General features: G+C 43.2%; 1 protein-coding gene across 6 annotated transcripts in view; it reads left to right on the forward strand.

Moving 5' to 3' along the window:
- The first annotated feature begins 755 nt into the window (after positions 1 to 755).
- The window catches only part of LOC115150192 (rho GTPase-activating protein 18), a 35682-nt gene continuing 15627 nt past the window's right edge, over positions 756 to 20810 (forward strand). For 2 of the 6 annotated variants that reach the window (XR_003867067.1, XM_029693203.1), the window contains exons 1-3: positions 760 to 1076; positions 19728 to 19930; positions 20149 to 20369. Coding sequence is in view for 5 of the 6 variants with exons in the window: in XM_029693203.1 (XP_029549063.1) it covers positions 964 to 1076; positions 19728 to 19930; positions 20149 to 20369 (537 nt within the window). In the remaining variant the exon portion in view is untranslated. Of the gene's footprint in view, positions 1077 to 1970; positions 2060 to 7254; positions 7436 to 13958; positions 14059 to 19727; positions 19931 to 20148; positions 20370 to 20810 lie in introns of those variants that run through there. The other 4 variants (XM_029693248.1, XM_029693237.1, XM_029693215.1 and 1 more) reach the window with 4 other exon arrangements.

The raw sequence follows: 20810 nt of genomic DNA on the forward strand, positions 1-20810 counted from the left end.
GACCATCTGACTTAAAAAAGAAAAGGGGACAGTTTGATGAACATCTCTGAATAAAGGTTCAAATCCAAGCATGCCACATTATTGCACAAAACACAGGGCTCTAGATGTCACTGTTGGTCAATACCATTGACACAAAGGTTACTACCTATCAGGTAACTTGTGTGAGAACGTCACCACTCCTTATTCAACTTGTATGGGATGGTAGAGACTTCCCCATTACTTGAGCTCTAGCAGCACAACGACAGTGATTGGGGGGAATTCATTAGTCGAATTCCATTGCTAAACGTTTTGTTTGACATTTACTTGAGGAACCAAACTGAAGCAAACAGAAACAAACTGTGAGGGACCTTGCTACATGAATTTTTCCAATAGAAACTAGAAATTTGTAAAACATTTTCCATTTGGAGTAAATGGTTTCGATTGCAAACCGTTTTGCAACAGAGGAAACGTTTTGCAAAGGAATCTGACTAATGAAAAATCTTCTGGTGAGGTGGTCAGTTTCTATAATATCTCAACTGACTGAATGTAAACAAAGCAACTATACACATACAAACTTAATGAAGATGGAGACAAGGGGGCATACAAAATCACCACTGACCTTTCAAATTCTGTCACTCAGTGAATGCTTTTATTTAGCTATTTGGTTTAGAACAATACAAGGCTGAAGAATGAGATAAAATAAACACGTTTAATAATGTTGACACTTGCCCAAAGGCCTAATTCATTTACATATGGAAGTGAGATGTTTTATTCAAATAAGCCCAACTTCCAGTGGGTCGTACTCGCTAGCCAATGGTGTCGGGTTTCACCGCGAGCAGGCACGACATTAGCAGCGGTCGATCGCTTCATTCATTTACTGACAAGAGTAGCGCAGCGTGTGCCAATGCAAAGTAGGCAACACTCAACCCCGCTGGTTAACAGTAGCTAGGCGCTTACTTTGGTATGATATTTCGGCGGTGAGCGATGGAAATGAAAGACTCATGCAGTGTCATTTTAACAGCATACCATTCATACGCACCGTCCAGGATACATTTGGTGGATGAGGGCTATGCGCCTCCAAGACACTCTCCTTGCAGGTAACTGGCACTTTGGAAAAGCTGCAAGATAAATGAACAAAATGTATGTTAGCTGTTTGTTAGTGTGTATCCATTGATATAACGTTCAAACAAATAGTACTGGGTAAAGCGCTTTGAGAGCGAGAGCGTGGGAAATTGGGACTTTAAATGATAGTCTCTGCAGTCAGAAGTGTACTGCCTTAGCGGTGATGGTGAGTAGCCTAGCTCTATACAAAAAGCTTTGAAGATGTTTATGGAATTGTTGCGTTGGTTTCTGCATAACACCACATACGGTATGTGACACAGTTCTGACAGGATTTGAGCATTTCTACATCAGGAAAGCCTGAAAACATTTTTGGGGTATCTCAGATTGTTCTGGCAATTCTCTCATAGAAACAAACTTGGTAGGAAGCATGTTTGATATGTTTTTTTCATTTGAGTCACAAACCATTTTTAAGAAAATCATGATGAAAGTGGCCATTTTAATCCCTTTAAGACCTATAAGCCTACATGCCTCCTGTAAAAAATGATTCATTAACTGTACATGAGACATATTGGTGTCAGTGATAAGATGTAGTATGTCAAGATTCAGAATTTGTTTTACATTTATTCAACATAAATATTAACATGTCTCCAAAGTACCCCTTTTTAATTTAGTTTATTTTTAGACATTGTTTTTAACAACATACTCTACAAGTACCTTACATTTCCAGAGTGGGTGTTCTGCTACTTTTGACGTTCTGATCCAGTTTATGACCACCACAAACACGGTGAATGGGAAAATGGATTCAAAGGAAACTCCCTCTGCAGGCGATTGGTTAATGACCTATTAGTAATGGGCGAGTTGTTTTTTTTTTTATGGCCCCGGTGGGTGGAAATGTTCACTTAAGGACCAATGGAAGGGTCTAAAATGTATAAATTCCGCCCACCCGGGCCATGCAAAATTAACTTGCCTATTGTTGAGATGGAGAAGTATAGCTCACTCTGGCTGGGTTGACTTTCAGGTGAGTCAAACAAAACACTCAATTTGCAGGCAGTCACTTGGCAGGCACTGCACAGAGCACAAGGGGACATTTATAAAGCCGATTATGTCTGGGTACGGCCATTGAACATAACAACTGTAATTATGTGTAATTATAAATACCATTTTTTTTTTTATATAGACACACACAAACAAAAGGGATAAGAAGTTGTTCAGGTTTCACCATGTCTCCAGTGGTGGATTTAACAAGCCAATCATCTAGGATTGCGTAGTTGTATTCATTAGGGCGCACCGTAGCAAGACATTTTGCAACAGAAAACAAAAATGTGTGTTTGTTATTGGACAAGTTCCGGTAGGCCTTGTTTAAGTGTGTTTTCCTCTGTTTTGTGCCTAGTGAATATGACTGTAGACTGATTGAACTGCCAGGTCACCTCACCTAGCTGTGTGTATGTTAAGGTTGGCTGTATTTTACTTCTTTGGCAGGGCTACACTCATCTGGCATTGAACTGGAATGTTTATTGATGGAGTCCTCTGTTTGTTATGGTTCTGTGCTGTAAATTTAGACTTCACACAAAATTTCACGGCCTCTCTCTTCCATTCTAACCATTAATTCATTACATTAAGGGAAATGTATACTACATTAGACCTATAGAAATATTAGGCTAAAATAATATAGATATAATATCCTTATACAATTCTTTTTAAAGACTTAAGTATCTAAATCTGTTCTTGAGTAAGAAATTAACTCTCACACGCCGTTGACTAGATGTTCTGTTATTTGAACACTTTCTTTAGAATTGACTCTATATCCAATGATATGTGAGATAGCTGTTGGCTTGTACTGTAGTAGATACGATACGGTCTACGGTCTGTACTGACCGTATGTTCCACTCTGTTGCCCCACCTGAACAACCTGAGAACATCTGTCCTCCCAGCATGCCCAGTTGTGGCCAGTTTGCCCAGACGCTCCGTTTGTTTGGCTACTTGTCCCGTGTGTGTACTTGTGCGTGTCATTGACGGGTGATGTCAGCCACGAGCTACCCAGCGTCAGGCACCGACAGGGGAGCCAGCCTCTTTTTGTGTGGCATGCCAAAAAGTTGGAGTTTACCCTTGGGATATTATGTCTTCTCAGTATTGCTTCTCAGTATTCATTTATGTTGAAAAACATATTTTAGTGTGAAAGATGATCAAATGTTTCTGTTGGTGTAATGGTGAAATTGTTTGAATATTTTGGTGAATATAATAATCTGATGGCAGTAACGTGTTAAGACAAAACGGGCCACATGTTTTCACATGGAATGATGCTTTGACTACCAGTACAAGGTTAGATAAGCATGAGGAACATGGTGGTTCTCTCCCTCTGCTGTTTATACAAGGGTATCAGAACAGACAGTAGGCAACATCACTTACAGTAATGGCCCTTATGATGTATGTTACAGTACTTTCACTGATCAGACTGACATGATTACAACTTTCATCCAAAATATGAGCTTGTTTTACTCCAATGCTTGTAAACAAAGTTAATGTAAACAAACACCGTATAGCCTCAAATTTCAAAATCATGGATGGTCAGTCCTTGCATCCATATCTGTCTATGAATTTGAGTGGGTTACATTTCTGCAGCCCCATCCTTAATTATTTTGTTGTACTTTTCCCCCTTTTTTTCTCCCCAATTTCGTGATATTCAATTGGTAGTTACAGTCTTGTCCCATCGCTGTAACTCCCCTACGGATTCGGGAGAGGCGACGGTCGAGAGCCATGCGTCCTCCGTAACACGACCCTGCCAAATCGCCTTGCTCGCTTAATCCGGAAGCCAACCGCACCAATGTGTCGGAGGAAACAACTGGCGACCAAGTCAGCTTGCAGGTGCCCGGCCCGCCACAAGGAGTTGCTAGAGTGCGATGGGACAAGGAAATCCTGGCCAGCCAAACCCTTCCCTAACCTGTTGACGCTGGGCCAATTGTGCACTGCCTCATGGGTCTTCCAGTCATGGCCGCCTGGGATCGAACCCGGGCCTGTAGTGATGCCTGCAATGCAGTGCCTTAGACCGCTGGGCCACTCAGGAGGCACCATCCTTAAGCTTTTTACTGAAACAGTGGCAGGAAGCTCGCTTTGTTGTTTCAACTGAGGATAGCCCCCCCCCCAAGTGTAAACTTGAATGAATAAAAACCGATATAAAGTATGTATAAAAGATAATGGAGCTATATATTATTTTTATAAGATCATCTTTGAGAACTAACCAGCCCCAGAATATAAACCAGACTGTCAGGGAGAATCTAAAATGTCATGTCATTTTGTTATGTTTGAGTCACTCAGATAACATACGAGTACGGCATAAACCATAGCAAAAATGTGTAGAATTGCAGGATATTAGCTTTAAAACCGCAAAATGTAAAACACGCTAACTTTGCCTCCACTGCTGAAAAAAATCCTTGGGGAAACACTGAAATGACAAGTCATCTGAAGATCTGAGCAATAACTTTAAGGAAGGACTGAAAGTTTGTCTAAGAACAGAATTCTCTCTGGAATCAGGTTTGCCAGATTAACTGGTGACAACATCAGGACAATTCATTGACATTTGAAGGACACATTTGCTGCTTCAGTTGTTAAATCTGTTGTAGTTGTATTTTATCCAGGCCATTAAAGCCTGTGCTTTTGGGAGTGGGTTAATTTATTTTAATGAGATCTCAGCTTTCTTTATTAATTAGCCCACTTCATTAATCATTTGACCCATAATCTCAAATGAATCTCTCAATCTAGCCCCATCTGAAGTGATTGTTGAGTCAAAGCCTCTTGATTGTAGAGGGCACAGCTGGTCACACCACCACGACTGATGATAAAAAACAGAAAAGTAGCACAAAATAATTGAACACAGAGAAATCAGATGGACGCAGAGGGGATTCACCTTCACCACTCTGAGAGCGCTGCTGTACACTGGGATCATGTGTCTCTCACTCCCGGATGACATCATTCCCACAGGCTAGAGCTGTGTGTGTGCGCACGCACAATCATGCACTCTGTATTTTGGCGTGTGTGCACCTTTTTGATGTGTGTGCTGACGTTCGTTTCGGGACCGGCACGTGGGTTTGTGCATTTGGGTCACCGGCAGGATTATTTTCAAAGCTTATCCTCCATTGAGTTGTCAGACACACAATGGTAACCCTTGGCACACGGGTGTCTCCCCATGAATGTGCCTATTGTAGCTGGTGAAAGACCGGCTCTTCGCTGTCTTTCAACCGCTTCTGTGGTAATTAGTGTTATTGCTATATTGGTATGGTATTGCTGTGCTGTTAGGCTGTTAGATGTTTTGGAACAAACAGGACTGAAATCTATAAACATTGATATTGGGTGACTGTTTATGGGTGACTGTTTTGGTGGTTTTGAAAGACTGTTTGGAATGGATGAGTAGTTACATGTAGGATTTCTGGTTTTTACATTTTTGGTTATTGGCAATTCCATGATAACGGAGACTCTGATTTTTCGCTTTAAAATATATGCCAAACAAAAACCATTGATTTTCAAACTCTATGCACAAGGATTACTTTAAACAATTTACACGGAACATTTCACAAACACATTTACTAGAAGTACTGTGCAGATGCATATTTTGCTAACAGAATTACAGTAAAATCTCCCTCTTTTAAAAACATTTTTTTATGCGACCACGTTTTCCAAAAACTCTTGGGTCGTTTTTTTTCTCATGGAATTTACCATATTCACGTTCAGTGACTTCACTTGTGAAGTGTGTTGATGTCACAGGAGAAGTGTGTTGTGGATGGTAGCTTAGGCTGTTGTGGATGGTAGCTTAGGCTGTTGTGGATGGTAGCTTAGGCTGTTGTGGATGGTAGCTTAGGCTGTTGTGGATGGTAGCTTAGGCTGTTGTGGATGGTAGCTTAGGCTGTTGTGGATGGTAGCTTAGGCTGTTGTGGATGGTAGCTTTTCTATAAATCACTTCCCATTTCACTGTAGCGTTTTTACAGCATGTTTTGTATTCGGGCAACGTGACGAGGAACTACACAGTGACCAGCCTGAGGAAGTTGTTCTTCTGCCTGACTAAATTGACCAGCGAAACCCATTTGAGAGTAACCAAGAATTTTCTATTTCCATCGACACATTTTTATCACCTTTTGACATGCACCTGTGACGTAAAATAAATGGGAAATGCATGCCTTGTTGAAATGTCACTGTGAAGCAATGCAGTCTGTTATTTTGTGATAAGGGAGATACACTTTGATTGGCGGGTTAGTCAAGTGTGCCCATTTTATTTCTGACGTCATACAGCTCAGTACTTTTATCACCTAGTGAGTGAACACGTCCCCTAAAGGCACTCATAACATAACAGGTTTCAAGGAAACCACAATGGGAAAAAAGGTCTGGTAGTTCATAAAGTACACAGAGGGATTATCAGAAACGAGAATGAGGTTACATTTGTCTCTATAACCTGTCTCCTCCCCTTCATCTACACTGATTTTTGAAGTGGATTTAACAAGTGACATCAATAAGGGATCATAGCTTTCAGCTGGTCAGTTTGTCATGGATAGAGCAGGTGTTCCTAATGTTTTGTCCCCTCAGCAGGTTGGGTGAACTGAATTGTAAGTGCATGCGTGCGTGGTCACTGAAACTGTGGTGAATTTGAACTTTACCACTTAAGATGTGACCGAAACGAAGCACACTACTCAAGTACTTCCTACATTGACTCAGTGTTGACGTAGTGGAATTGAAACCACCTTCTTACGGTGAAGATGTTGGGACCGAAATACCTGCCGTAAATCCTTTTTAAATAAAATGCCTGAATGTGCAGTGGGATCATTCCATATGAATTCAATAACTTTCTGACTACACACCTTTTTGATTTCTACAATGGGCAAACATGTATGTAAGGTTTCGTTCAAATCAAAATGGGTGCAGTCAAAGTTATTGAATTCATATGGAACCACCCAGTGATGAAATGTGATAGGTTAGCAATAAATAGGTTAGCAATAAATAGGTTAGCAATAAATAGGTTAGCAATAAATAGGACGATGACTGAGACAAATGAGCGAGTGACTGCCTGGTCTGGCATTTTTGGCAATGCTGCCTGTCCACATTCCACTCCTCCACTCTCAGGTAGGACTGAGTGAGAGATGGATGGTACAGCTGTACGTGCTGACTGACGTTTAGGCATTCATCAGCTTCCGGAGGTAGAGAACCAAGCCATCCAGAACAGCTGATCTACTTTATTGTTGCTCTCCATACCTGTGGGGCTTGGGACCGGAGAGGAGCTGATCTACACCTATAATGGCTGTAATTTTATACCTGAGCAGATTATGACTGGACTGGAGAAAGACTGATCTACTCTGCTGTATTTCTATACCTGAAGGACTTTGAACATGGAGAGAGGGGCTGCCACTATACACAAGTAAACAAACATTTTTGTTTTCATGTAACCTTTATTTAACTAGGCAAGTCAGTTAAGAACAAATTCTTATTTACAATGACAACCCACTGTTCCCTGGTAGGCGAACTGTCTTGTTCAGGGGCAGAACAACAGATTTTTACCTTGTCAGCTTGGGGATTCGATCCAGCAACCTTTCGGTTACTGGCCCAAAGCTCTAACTGCTAGGCCACCTGCTGCCCTGTAACCAGTGTGAAATGGCTAACTAGTTAGCAGTGTGCGCTAGTAGCGTTTTGAATCGGTGGCATCACTCACACTGAGACCTTGAAGTAGTTGTTTCCCTTGCTCTGTAAGGACAAGTGGCTTTTGTGGAGCGATAGGTAATGATGCTTTGTGGGAGGTTGACGTGTTTAAAGGGTTTCAGGTTTGAGCCCAGGTTGGGGCAAGGACAGCGACGGAAGCAACACTGTTACACCTACACACACAGATTATTATAGAAGCTGTTCCGTCCTGATAAAGGGGAAGTGGTTGGACACTTGACAGCGACTCTATTGTAAACCATTGCGGGTGAGCGGCTGTTTTATCAGCTGAAGAATTGTTTATTTGCTGTGCAGGATTTATTGTTTTACCATTCTATGCTGCATGTGAATGATCCATTACGCAATCCTTTCTCCCATGTCTGTATTCAGAACTTTGATGTTAGGAATGTAGTTTTGATTTTACTTGAATTTGAGTTAACTAACTGATGTGACAGGATTACTGGAACGTCTTCTTAAAAAAGAAAATGACAATAAGAAAATCGTTATTTGTGAGACTAATGGCTACTTTGTACTTAGATCCATTTTTCATGGAGAGATGTTGGTTGTCACTGTAGTGCTGACCTTTGGCTGTAAACAGCCCCTGAATTCATAACAATGTAAAGATGATCTTCAACCAGAATAAATCTGTGGATAATATCAAATTAACACGATTATCTCTAAAGCAGAAAAATAATACGGCTGAAATGAGTGTTGGCAGTATGTGTGTCAATTTCGTCCTCTTTTCACTGCCTCTTCCTACAAGAATTGCTTTGTATAGCATGGCAGGAGGCAGTGGGGAGACTGAATTTGAAAGGGAAATGATCACTATAGAGTTGACAGACGCTCTGCTCTCTTTCTTTCACACACTCACACACGCACACTGTAGTCAGTTACTTTGACTATGTTGTGTAGTCCACACTGAGATGGGGTTGGACATGCTAGCCTGACAAAAACGGTAGGCAACTCTCATGGTTGAAAGGCTTTCAAAGACTGTGGATCTGTATTTATGTAACAGAGACTACAATAGAGACTCTCAAGCATCATTTGATGTTCTGAATCTGTTTGGGCTACAGATGGTCACCTGTTTGGGCTACAGATGGTCACCTGTTTGGGCTACAGATGGTCACCTGTTTGGGCTACAGATGGTCACCTGTTTGGGCTACAGATGACCACCTGTTTGGGCTACAGATGGTCACCTGTGCCCCAGCAAACAGCAGCTCTTTTAAAACTAGGAATGTTGTCACCCCAAATGTCATTCCAGGGTTTATTTAACCTGTTCTTTTTGAGCCTGTTGGCCAGATGTTAGATTTAATTTCTATAATATGTGAACTCTTTTTAAAGTCTGTTTTTAGTTTACTGAATGCACTTGGCTAGGTTTAAAGAGCTCATGTGCCTAACTTGATAGAAACTTCCAGTGTAGTAAGGGAGACTTTATCACGGTGCCATGTCATACTGGTAGGATGTCTGCCTGCTTGAACGCCAATAACTCTGATACATATGAAATGACCCAGGGCATCGATACATCACTCAGATGCACAAAAACAATATAACGTTACAAAATGGGTGAACCTTTCCTTTAACGTTGTCACACTTGCAGTGCATTCGGAAAGTATTTTGATTTTTCCACGTTTTGTTACGTTATAGCCTTATTCTAAAATAGATTTAATTATTTTTTCCCCCCCTCATTAATCTACACACAATACCCATAATAACAGGTTTTTATACATTTTTGCAAATAAAACCCATTTAAATCTGAAATCTCATTTAACATCAGTATTCAGACCCTTTACTTTGTCGAAGCACCTTTGGCAACGATTACAACCTCGAGACTTCTGTGGTATGACGCTACAAGCTTGGAACACTTGTATTTGGGGAGTTTTCCCATTCTTCTCTGCAGATCCTCTCAAGCTTTGTCAGGTAGGATGGGGAGCGTCGCTGCACAGCTATTTGCCACTCCTGGTCGTTGTCCTGTTGGAAGGTGAACCTTCACCCCAGTCTGAGGTCCTGAGCGCTCTGGAGCAGATTTTCATTAAGGATCTCTCTGTACTTCATCTTTCCCTCGACCCTGACTAGTCTCCCAGTCCCTGCCACTGAAAAACACCCCCACAGCATGATGCTGCCACCACCATGCTTCACCGTAGGGATGGTGCCAGGTTTCCTATAGACGTGACGCTTGGCATTCAGGTTAAAGATTTCAATCTTGGTTTCATCAGATCAGAGAATCTTGTTTCTCATGGTCTGAGAGTCCTTTAGGTGCCTTTTGGCAAACTCCAAGCGGGCTGTTATGTGCCTTTTACTGAGGAGTGGCTTTCGTCTAGCCACTCTACCATAGGCCTGATTGGTGGAGTGCTGCAGAGATGGTTGTCCTTCTGGAAGGTTCTCTCATCTCCACAAAGAAACTCTGGAGCTCTTTCAGAGTGACCATCGGGTTCTTGGTCACCTCCCTAACCAAGGCCCTTCTCCCTCGATTGCTCAGTTTGGCCGGGCGGCCAGCTCTAGGAATAGTCGTGGTGGTTCCAAACTTCTTCCATTTATGGCCACTGTGTTCTCGGAACTTCAATGCTGCAAAAATGTTTTGGTTACCTTCCCCATATCTGTGCCTCAACACAATCCTGTCTCGGCACTCTATGGACAATTCCTTAGACCTCCATGGCTTGGTTTTTATCAACTGTGGGACCTTATATAGACAGGTGTGTGCCTTTCCAAATCATGTCCAGTCAATTGAATTTTCGACAGGTGGATTCCAATCAAGTTGTAGAAACATCTCAAGGATGATCAGGATGTACCTGAGCTCCATTTTTGAGTCTCATAGCAAAGGATCTGAATACTTATGTAAATAAGGTGTTTTTGTTTTTTAACAAAGAATGCTTTCGCTTTGTCGTTATGGGGTATTGTGTCTAGATTGAGGAAAATGTTGTATTTCATACATTTTAGAATAAGGCTGAAATATAACAAAATCTGGAAAAGGGGGAAGGGGTTTGAATATTTTCAGAATGCACTGTACATGGGGGGGGGGGGGGAAATGTTTTTTTCTTCTAATGTTTACCTAAATCTATGGTTCATTTGGTTGTTTCTTATGTGATTATGGCAAGTTTCAACGACTTCCCTTTTTTATTTTTTTGTTTTGTCAACAGGTCAGGAGTTTACAGTCCAATAACATTCATATAATAGTACATCTCTAGTCTAGATAGATATGTTTTGTATGTCTAGTTGCTCTTTGGTCATTTGGTAATGATGGCATACCAGGCTTCTGCTATCTTTTAAAAGGCCAAACAGGATCTAACTGCTGCTGCAGTCAAGAGTAGCCTGTTTCTCACAACGGACCTTAATTCCATGAACAATAACACACACAAAATGCACTGCTTTCCCTTCCAAATAACTGACATCAGCTTGTGATGTTACAGGCTGTTACAGGTACTTTATTGAAGAAGGATGACTTGCCGTTTTTACAGTATTATTGGTGGCCATTTTCAATTTCTACTGCAGATTTGACAGTGACGTAATGCTAGGCTAATCAACAAAAAATGTGGGGAGGGTGGTACGTGACTTCATGCTACACTACATGAGCTATTTTGGCTGCGGGAGTCCAAAACACGAGTTCTGGACGAAGTGGAGACAACACAAGATGGTATTCCATTGAATTTCCATAGATGGACATTAGTCATGGGCAGCGACGTTAGTCAACATATGATGACACTTTATGTCATGACCAGCATGTGACCACTGACCAGGGCCTGAGTCTATCATCCATTCATCAAGGTACTGGACCAAAACATCCCCATACAACTCATGAATCATTACTGATGTGATGGGTTGTATCCCACTCTTCATACAACCCATCCACCCACTAATGCCACTCAAGCAACCTATTCATTCCCAATCAAGTGCATTAATCAGTGAGAGGCAGCCATTACACCCTTGTTTCAATTGATCTGTAGTTGGAGGATGTAGCCTGCTGTTAATGCCCCTGCTTTTAACCAGACCTTTACTCAAAAAGGGTGCTCTGTGCTCACACAAACCCCTCTTTTTAGTGTGTGTGTGTGTGTGTGTGTGTGTGTGTGTGTATGCGTGTGTGTCTCTTTTCTTTGAGGCCATAATGACCTTAGTGACCCCAGGTAGATCTGAGGGTGTTGAGAGTCTGCAAACTAAATAGTGGCTCCTGACCTGTGGCACTAGACCAGACTCTCTGTGTGACCGGTTGGAGGGAAATTGGCTCTTGCTCTTTGCTAACCAGTAGCAGGGGCCTCTTGTATGCATCTGCTCATGAGAGCTGGGGGGTGGGATTGCTCATGAGAGCAGGGGGGGCTTGTTGATGAGGGCAGGTGGGGGGGCCTGGTGATGAGAGCGAGGGGGGGCTTGCTGATGGTGGGGGTTCTGTTGAGGGCAGGTGGGGGGGCCTGGTGATGACAGCGAGGGGGGGCTTGCTGATGAGGGTGGGTGGGGGGGTTCTGTTGAGGGCAGGTGGTGGGGGGGGGGGGCTGGTAATGAGAGCGAGGGGGTGTTCTGATGATGGCAGGTGGAGGAACTGGCGATCAGTCATCTAGCCCCACTCAGATAATCAGATGTGTAGGAAGGGGAAAGTCCCATTTTGTCTTTTAATGTCACTGAAGGGACTGTTCAAGAAAGAGACAGAGGTCAGGCCCATAGTATGACTGGTCAAGGAAATGATTGATAGCGGACTGACTTTGGATCAGTTGTTGTTGGTTGGCCTTAAGCTTTAGCCTACAAACCAGATTGAATGTAATGTTAGCTGTGACCAGGTTTGGACCATATGCACCAGACCCCCAAGTTTATTTTTGGAAAGCCAGATGTTCCAGCCCCTAGCCAGGGGCTTATTAAGGAAAATTAGTTTTAGTTTTGACCGCCACACTGATTTTAAGATCAACATGTGTTGTTATTTGCACAGTTTTAAAATTAGAAAGATAAAGAAAGGTTTTCGGTTTTAGACAGATGAGCTACGGTCAGCAATTTGGCACGCGCAAGAGTTTGATTTCATCGCTTCTAAAAGTGTATGGCCAATTGAATCATTAGGAGCTCTGGGAGAAGGTTTTAGCTGATTCACTTATGAAGGAAGGAGATGCCAAAGTGGCTTTGGCAGGTTTTGAAGGACGCTCTTCCAATACTTTCCTTTCAGCGGTGGGGCAAGGACACTGGGCTGCACAGCAAAGCGGTGTTGTTGGTCGGACATGTTTAAAGCTGCAGTGAGTGAGGCGAAACACGTGTAAATGGTTATGCTTTTCGGGGGTATTGTTGTTGGACTCTGGCCTTGGCTCTCAGGCCCTGGTGTTGACATTCTTGGAGGAATTAGGTCATGATTGGAGGGCTCTTGGTTTTCTACTCCGATTACAGACCTCCGTACCCACTCTCAGCCCCCTTTCTGCTTTCTCTCCATCAAGCCTAGACCAGCTCCACATGTTTCCAGTTTCTCCATCACTATTGACCTACATATGATGTTTGGGGAGGGGGGGGGTCAGTTAAGGAAATCTTCATATTTTCTCTCTGATTTTGAATTACTTTGGAGCTCCAGTAATGAACTGATGTTAAAAAATATATATATTTACATGAAATGATTGTTTTGATCAGAGCTTTTTGTAAGTTATTTACTTATAGCAAGACAGCTGGGATGCACAGCAAGAGTTAATGTATTTGAAGTTGTTTGTATTCTAGGTTTTTCCCATTTTAAGAGGGATCTGTATTTGTACTATTCCTAATTAGACTCATTATGGGTTAGGTTTGCCCTTAATAGAGCCATTTCTTAAATGTACTGCCATGTCCTCGCTCTCTCTCTCTCTTTCTCCCTCACTGTCTTTCTGACTCTTTCTCCACTGGCTCTGTCAGAAAGAGAGGGAGAGTAAAAGAGGTGCAGAGATGTGGGCATGTAATGACCTTTAAAGAGGGAGTTGAGGCTTGGCGAAGATGAAAGAAGAGGAATGGTAAGCAGTAAATGTGTTGGGAGTGGAGCAGGGCAGGGGAAAGGGAGAAGGGGAGGGGTGAAAGAGAGACTGGCAGAGAGAGAGGGAGGTAGTGAGGGAAGGAGGGGAGAAAGCTGCACACTGGAAACTTGTGTGCCTCCCCGCGGAGTGGGAATGGGATGGAGGGAGAGCGCAAGAGAGGTGTGTGTGTGTGTGTGTGTGGGTGGGAGGAGAGATGAGTCTCTGTGGAACCCAAACTCTGTCTGTAGGAGGATATCCTGAGATAGTTGTCTCTGTCTCTCTCTCCCTCTCCCTCTCTCCCTGCCTGGCTTCAAACAGCTTTGTTTATATACTCTAGACAGGCACCTCTCTCTATTTTAGATCACTAGAGTTCACTCGCTCCCCTCTTCTCTCGAGCTGGATGAGGAACTGAAAGGTAATCTGATTTTTCCTCCTGAAATGTTATCCTGTGTGTGTGTGTGTGTGTGTGTGTGTGTGTGTGTGTGTGTGTGTGTGTGTGTGTGTGTGTGTGTGTGTGTGTGTGTGTGTGTGTTCATGTATTGATTCTTGTGAAGTGGAACATTAACACATGGACTGTCTCTATTGATGGTGGTGTGAATGGATACGTATTGTATTTACTAAGATATATTTCCTTTGAGAACGTTCAGTTCCTTCTAGCCAGTGGTCATGGATTATGAGTTCCAATTCCATTTAGTTATTTGTATGAATGTTTTGATTTTTGTGAGGGGCAAAGATATTTCAGAGCAATGTTTTATTTTGGATATCTTACCAAGAAGCACACCTGAAGACTTGGGGATTGTAGTACATTCATTTTATCTGAATTGACTGTAGTGGAACGGTACCCACATGATGGACGAGAAAGCTTTTTGAACGGAATGATGGTTCTATACGTTTCCTAAGCTGTAGTATGGGTACTGTATGTATCCGCTGGAGTATGGGTACTGTATGGATCCGCTGGAGTATGGGTACTGTATGGATCCGCTGGAGTATGGGTACTGTATGGATCCGCTGGAGTATGGGTACTGTATGGATCCGCTGGAGTATGGGTACTGTATGGATCCGCTGGAGTATGGGTACTGTATGGATCCGCTGGAGTATGGGTACTGTATGGATCCGCTGGAGTATGGGTACTGTATGGATCCGCTGGAGTATGGGTACTGTATGGATCTGCTGAAGTATGGGTACTGTATGGGTACTAGTGAATCACAGGAAGCCATAGTGACTGTAGTACAGCCTACCGTACATAATGTGTCACTGGAATGGTGTCACCCTGTCCCTACACTACCAGCACCTGAGTTAGGAATCTCTCCATCTAAAACTCTTACTCTACAACTTGAATTCATTTGAATAAACCTCCTTAACATGACCTGAGGGGAAATGGCTGGGTCTGTGTCATACATACCTTAACTGTTCTGTATTTCACCTAATAAGGCTTCTTTCATTTTTGGTTTGAACCAGATGTTTCTTGATATTTTGGAGACTGGAGATTAGCCGCTCTGTGAATCAACTGAGGTGACTTAGTGTGTACTATCGACTCTGTTCTAGGAACAACCTGGGCCAGTATTCACAAGGTGTCTCAGAGTAGAAGTACTTATCTAGGATCAGTTTTGTCTTTTTTAGTTTTTTTAAGATCATAATATTTATGGACCGAGAGAGAAGACCTGATCCTAGACTCTGAGATGTTTTGTGTATACTGGTCCTGACCCATGTCCCCTCAGTTGCCAGCATCATAGCAGGTGACGTCGCTGTTGTTCAGAGACTGTGAAGTTGTTTTCAAGTTGTATGGGAATGCATGGTACACATCTTCCAAAAAAATGATTATGTGCTGATAAGCTGTCACCCACACACACACACACACACATCCAAACCTGCTCTTCAACAAGCACAGCATATTTCTTTGTGTCAACAAACCAGCCTTACACCTGGAATTGTTTTATTCTGCACACATGGATTCCTAGAAAAAGGTTGTGTGTTCATTTGAATTGTCATGATATGTGCGTGAGGAGGCCTGCGTTTCTAAGCCTATATCAATAAGGATAGTCATAGGCTCAGTGTTCTTAGCTTATTCTTTGCGTCTACTGCCCGTCATACTAGCTACTCTTCCTGTAATGAACGGCATACTATAGGCCTGTGTGTTATTCTGTGAAATCTCATGTGATAACATGAGGAGTGTGAGGGTAGAGGGGTACCCAGGGGAACAAAAACCCATTAAAATAAATTCCGCTCCATCCGCACGCCCAGCATGCGTCACTCTAATCAATAACATCCCCCTAAGTGTGGCTAGGGCCAGCTTCCTGGCATACACACACACATACACACTTATCAATATTTGAATACAAAACAAGCAGGCATACCTTTTCCCTGAATACTGATGTGCTTTTGGCCCCATGTGAGCTTGCAAACAAAATTGTGCTGCAAATTAACACATTTAATTTGAACAGAATTGAATGAAATTGGGATTGTTTCCATGCTGAATAGATAGTAGGACATCCCTTAGAGGCCTAGGGAAGACCCCTTTAACCTTCCCCTCGACTCCTATTCATGTCCCTCCTCCAGCTGTAGAGGGGGTGATAAGGGTGTGTGTGACAATGCCCTCAGTACTCTGCCACGTTCCTTTCCCAACCTATCATTCTTTGGACCAGGAACCCCCTATCCCAGCATTGACCTGGCCTATCAGACTCCATCAAACATCAGACTCCATCAAACATCAGACTCCATCAAACATCAGACTCCATCAAACATCGGACCGCACCAGACAGGGGCCCAGCCATACAGGTATATGGGGCCAACAAGCCACAACAAGGTGCTGCTCTCCTGACCACTCATAACTCTGCCTGTCTGAAATGAAAGGGCCTGTGATGTCACGGGGCCTCTCTGTAATTAGGAGTTGTAATGGGAACCCGGCTGTGACTGGAAGCAGGCAGACCTGTGGGAAGAGATGGCTTTAGGAGGGTGGATGGACTCTGAATGATGATGGACAGTGCATTCTGAATGTATTCAGACCACATTTTCCACATTTTGTTACGTTATAGCCTTATTCTAAAATGTATTAAATGTTTTTTTTCTCATCAATGTACACACAATAGTCCATAATGACAAAGCAAAAACAGGTAGTAAGACATTTTTGTATAAAAAATAATAAAATGTTTTTTCACATTTACATAAGTATTCAGACCCTTTACTCAGTACTTTGTTGAAGCACCTTTGGCAGTGATTACAGCCTTGAGCCTTCTTGGGTATGACGCTACAAGCTTGGCACACCTGTATTTGGGGAGTTTCTCCCATTCTTCTCTACAGATCCTTTCAGGCTGGATAGGGAGCATCCATGCACAGCTATTTTAGGTCTCTCCTGAGATGTTCGATTGGGTTCAAAGTCCAGGCTCTGCCTAGGCTACTCAAGGACATTCATAGATTTTTCCTAAAGGCACTCCTGCGTTGTCTTGGCTGTGTGGTTAGGGTTGTTGTCCTGTTGGAAGGTGAACCTTCACCCCAGTTTGATATCCTGAGCGCTCTGGAGCAGGTTTTCATCAAGGATATCGTACTTTTCTCCGTTCATCTTTCCCTCAATCCTGACTAGTCTCCCAGTCCCTGCCGCTGAAAAACATCCTCACAGCATGATGCTGCCACCACCATGCTTCACCGTAGGGATGGTGCAAGGTTTCCTCCAGATGTGACTCCTGTCATTCAGGCCAAAGTTCAATCTTGGTTTCATCAGAACAGAGAATCTTGTTTCTCTTGGTCTGAGAGCCCTTTAGGTGCCTTTTGGCTAACTCCAAGCGGGCTGTCATGTGCCTTTTTTTTACTGAGGAGTGTCTTCCGTCTGGCCACTACCATAAAGGCCTGATTGGTGGAGTGCTGCAGAGATGGTTATCTTTCTGGAAAGTTCTCCCATCTCCACAGAGGAACTCTGGAGCTCTGTCAGAGTGACCATCGGGTTCTTTGTCACCTCCCTAACCAAGGCCCTTCTCCCCCGATTGTACAGTTTGGTGGGGCGGCCAGCTCTAGGAAGAGTCATGGTGGTTCCAAACTTCTTCCATTTAAGAATGATGGAGGCCACTGTGTTCTTGGAGACCTTCAATGCTGCAGACATATTTTTTGGTACCCTTCCCCAGGGTCGCAGTTTTCCCTCCTGTATCAGTCACTGATTGGTAAATTAGTCTAGCCAGCTATCTAAACTTGTTGTAATCATTGTCAAATTACCGATGGGGGGACCCCCATTGATTTTGTTAGTCACTCTCACTCAGATATCATATTAAAAACGGCAAATCATGATTAGAATTGCATGAAATTTGCTGTTCAACTGCAAAATATTTTCTCTGCCCCATGGCAAAATGTGTAGATTGTAAAAATGTATATCTCCACTGTTGAGAGGGGGGCCTCTAAAATGTTTTACTCGCAAGTTGGGACCCCCGCAACAATTTTACTTAATGCCCTTAATAGGCTAGGGCCGGCACTGACTGCATGTGTGGGTATGGATGTGGGTATACAGACCCGCGAGCCACTGTGGTCCCTCATGATGAGTTATGATTTTTATGTGCCCCCCCCCCCACTCTCATCAAGGTTGCCCATCCCTGGCCTAACATGCTCATACATGTGAAGTGGAGCACAGGCACCCTCATTCACAGTGGTGGTACAAGTACCCAATTGTCATACTTGAGTAAAAGTAAAGACACTGTACCTAAATACAGAATTACTCAAGTAAAAGTTACCCACTAAAATACTACTTGAGTAAAAGTATCTGGTTTTAACATGTGCTTAGGAACAGTGGTTGCAAAAGTACTCATTTGGCAAACTTGAGTAAAAGTATTTAGTTATAGTAAATGTGATGCATAAAATTCCAACACTCAGACGTCGTTTACAAATGCAGTATCTGTGTTTAGTGAGTCCGCCAGATGACAATGTGTTATATTGATAGGTGTGTGTGTGTGAATTCGACCAGATTGCTGTCCTGCCTGAACATTCTAAATGGAACCAGTACTTTTTGATGTCAGGAATTTAGTGGAGTAAAAGTTGTCAAAAATATAAATAGTAAAGTACAGATAACCCAAAAAAGGACTTAAGTAGTACTTTAAAGTATTCTTAAGTATTTTACCCCACTGCGTATTCGTGTACATATACAGCTTATAGCAGCTCCAGCCACAACTCACGTTTCTCCAAATGAATAGTTTCATGCTAGTCTTATTGTCCGTTTTATTACCCTCCTGCAAGTTTTAGGTATTTATCATTGTTGTTTTCCAAAGTTCAGACGTTAATTACAGCCCAGTTTCATGTTACGTGGTTTCAGTTCCCTGTTATTTACAGTTTGTTTAGAAACATTTTGCTTCTTTCGTTATTTCATGAAGCTAAAGAATCTGCTGTTTTGATTCTCTGAGTGGATGCAGTGTTTAGGAGGGAATAAGGGAGAACTCTCTCTCTCTCTCTCTCTCTCTCTCTCTCTCTCTCTCTCTCTCTCTCTCTCTCTCTCTCTCTCTCTCTCTCTCTCTCTCTCTCTCTCTCTCTCTCTCTCTCTCTAGAAAGATGTTTTTCACAGATATAAACTGTGGTCGAGTGCCTAAAGTAGTTTTTTCTTTATTAGGAATGGTGATTCAGCCCCCCCCCCCCCCCCCAAATTCATTTCTGCATGCGTAATGGTTTCTATGATTCAGTGTGACATGCTAGCCTAAGTGATATTGGGCTCATTTTGCAATGAAAGATAATCGTTCTTAGACTAGCCCCCTAGCTCCTCTAGTCTTCAGTAGGGCCATGGTGAGTTATATTCCCCTCCTGTCAGTCCTACCAGTCAACAGTTTGGACACAACTAATCATTCAAGGGAAAAAGCTGTGAATAACCGGTACTGTAGTTTCCAGTGTCTTCAGTCTTAACTAGGTGTATCAGGTGTGTATATGGTTTATAAAGTACAGGGGTTTTGAGAAGTGTGTCTGACGTAGCCTATTTTTTGCTCAATGTGTGAATCCGGTATTTTCAAATCGAAATGTTTTTCACCGTTAAACCAATTCTGGTATTACAAGAACGTTCTTCAATCTCCTCCCCACCTCCCAATACCAACCTACTGACCTCCCCCCTCCTCTCCCTCCCTACCCCAGGAAGGTGCAGTACCAGGGGATAGGCCTACTAGGCAGGATGAGTTCCACGGGGACCAGGCCCTCTTCCCACCCCAGCCCACCGGAGCGGCCGGCGTCGCGGGACTCCCAGGACTCCATGGAGGACTACTGGAGCGAAGTGAAGAACATTGAGGAAGATGGCCAGCGGGGCCATGAGGACTTGCTGGAGAGGGGCAGTATGGACGGTAGGCTACATACTTACCAGGAAATGGTGCTTTTAGCCATTTTATAGTTCTAGTTGGGCTCAATTCCAGGTCAATTCCATTAAACTCAGGAAATATGGAATGGACCCTAACTCTTGATGTGCTCTTTTGAAGTCCTTCCCATAGAGATGGATACACATTTAGATTCTGATAAATGCTATGGATACTGATTTATCTCTGACTCTTCTTCTGCATTCCAGAGGCGGAGCTTGAGGAGGCGTGGCTGCAGGATGCGGGTCTGTCCACGCTGGTGTCGGGGGCGTTGGGGGAGGGGCCTGCGGAGGCGCTGCTCTCCACGCTGACGCGCTCGCAGGCAGCCATGGTGAAGAAGCGTGTGGATAATTACACCCTGACCGTGAGGAAGAGGAGCAAGCAGCCGACCAGACACGTCCGAGACGTTTTCTCCACGCCAAACACATCGGTGAGACAGATGGCGTTAAAGGGAACACTTTTTGTTGTTTATGATCCATTTGTATAAATATACGTCGACGGCAAGGGTGCTATGGGTTAAGCATTCAGCAATTGTGTTTATGGAGTTGGAGTCGGTATATTTCCCATTGAAATCCTAAAATGAAACGAGTTGACGTGAAATCTGTCTCATGTCTGGCCCTTTGTAGGCTATAACTGGTGCCTCTGACCCTCAGTGCCCCTATGACCTCAGTTCATCTGGATATAACCGTCTCATCTGGCATACTGATCCTCTGTAATCTCAGTATGCATCCTAATCCTGTGTGTCAGAGATGGACTAGAGTAAGGAGAGGAGTCCAGTAGACGTGCTTCAGATACTCAGGATGCCCCCCCCCCCCCCCTCACATTGGTATGGGCCAGAACCATTATAGGCATAATACATGGCTTTGGCACG

The sequence above is a fragment of the Salmo trutta genome, chromosome 2 (assembly GCF_901001165.1).
Source record: "Salmo trutta chromosome 2, fSalTru1.1, whole genome shotgun sequence".
In the NCBI taxonomy this organism is placed as follows: domain Eukaryota; kingdom Metazoa; phylum Chordata; class Actinopteri; order Salmoniformes; family Salmonidae; genus Salmo; species Salmo trutta.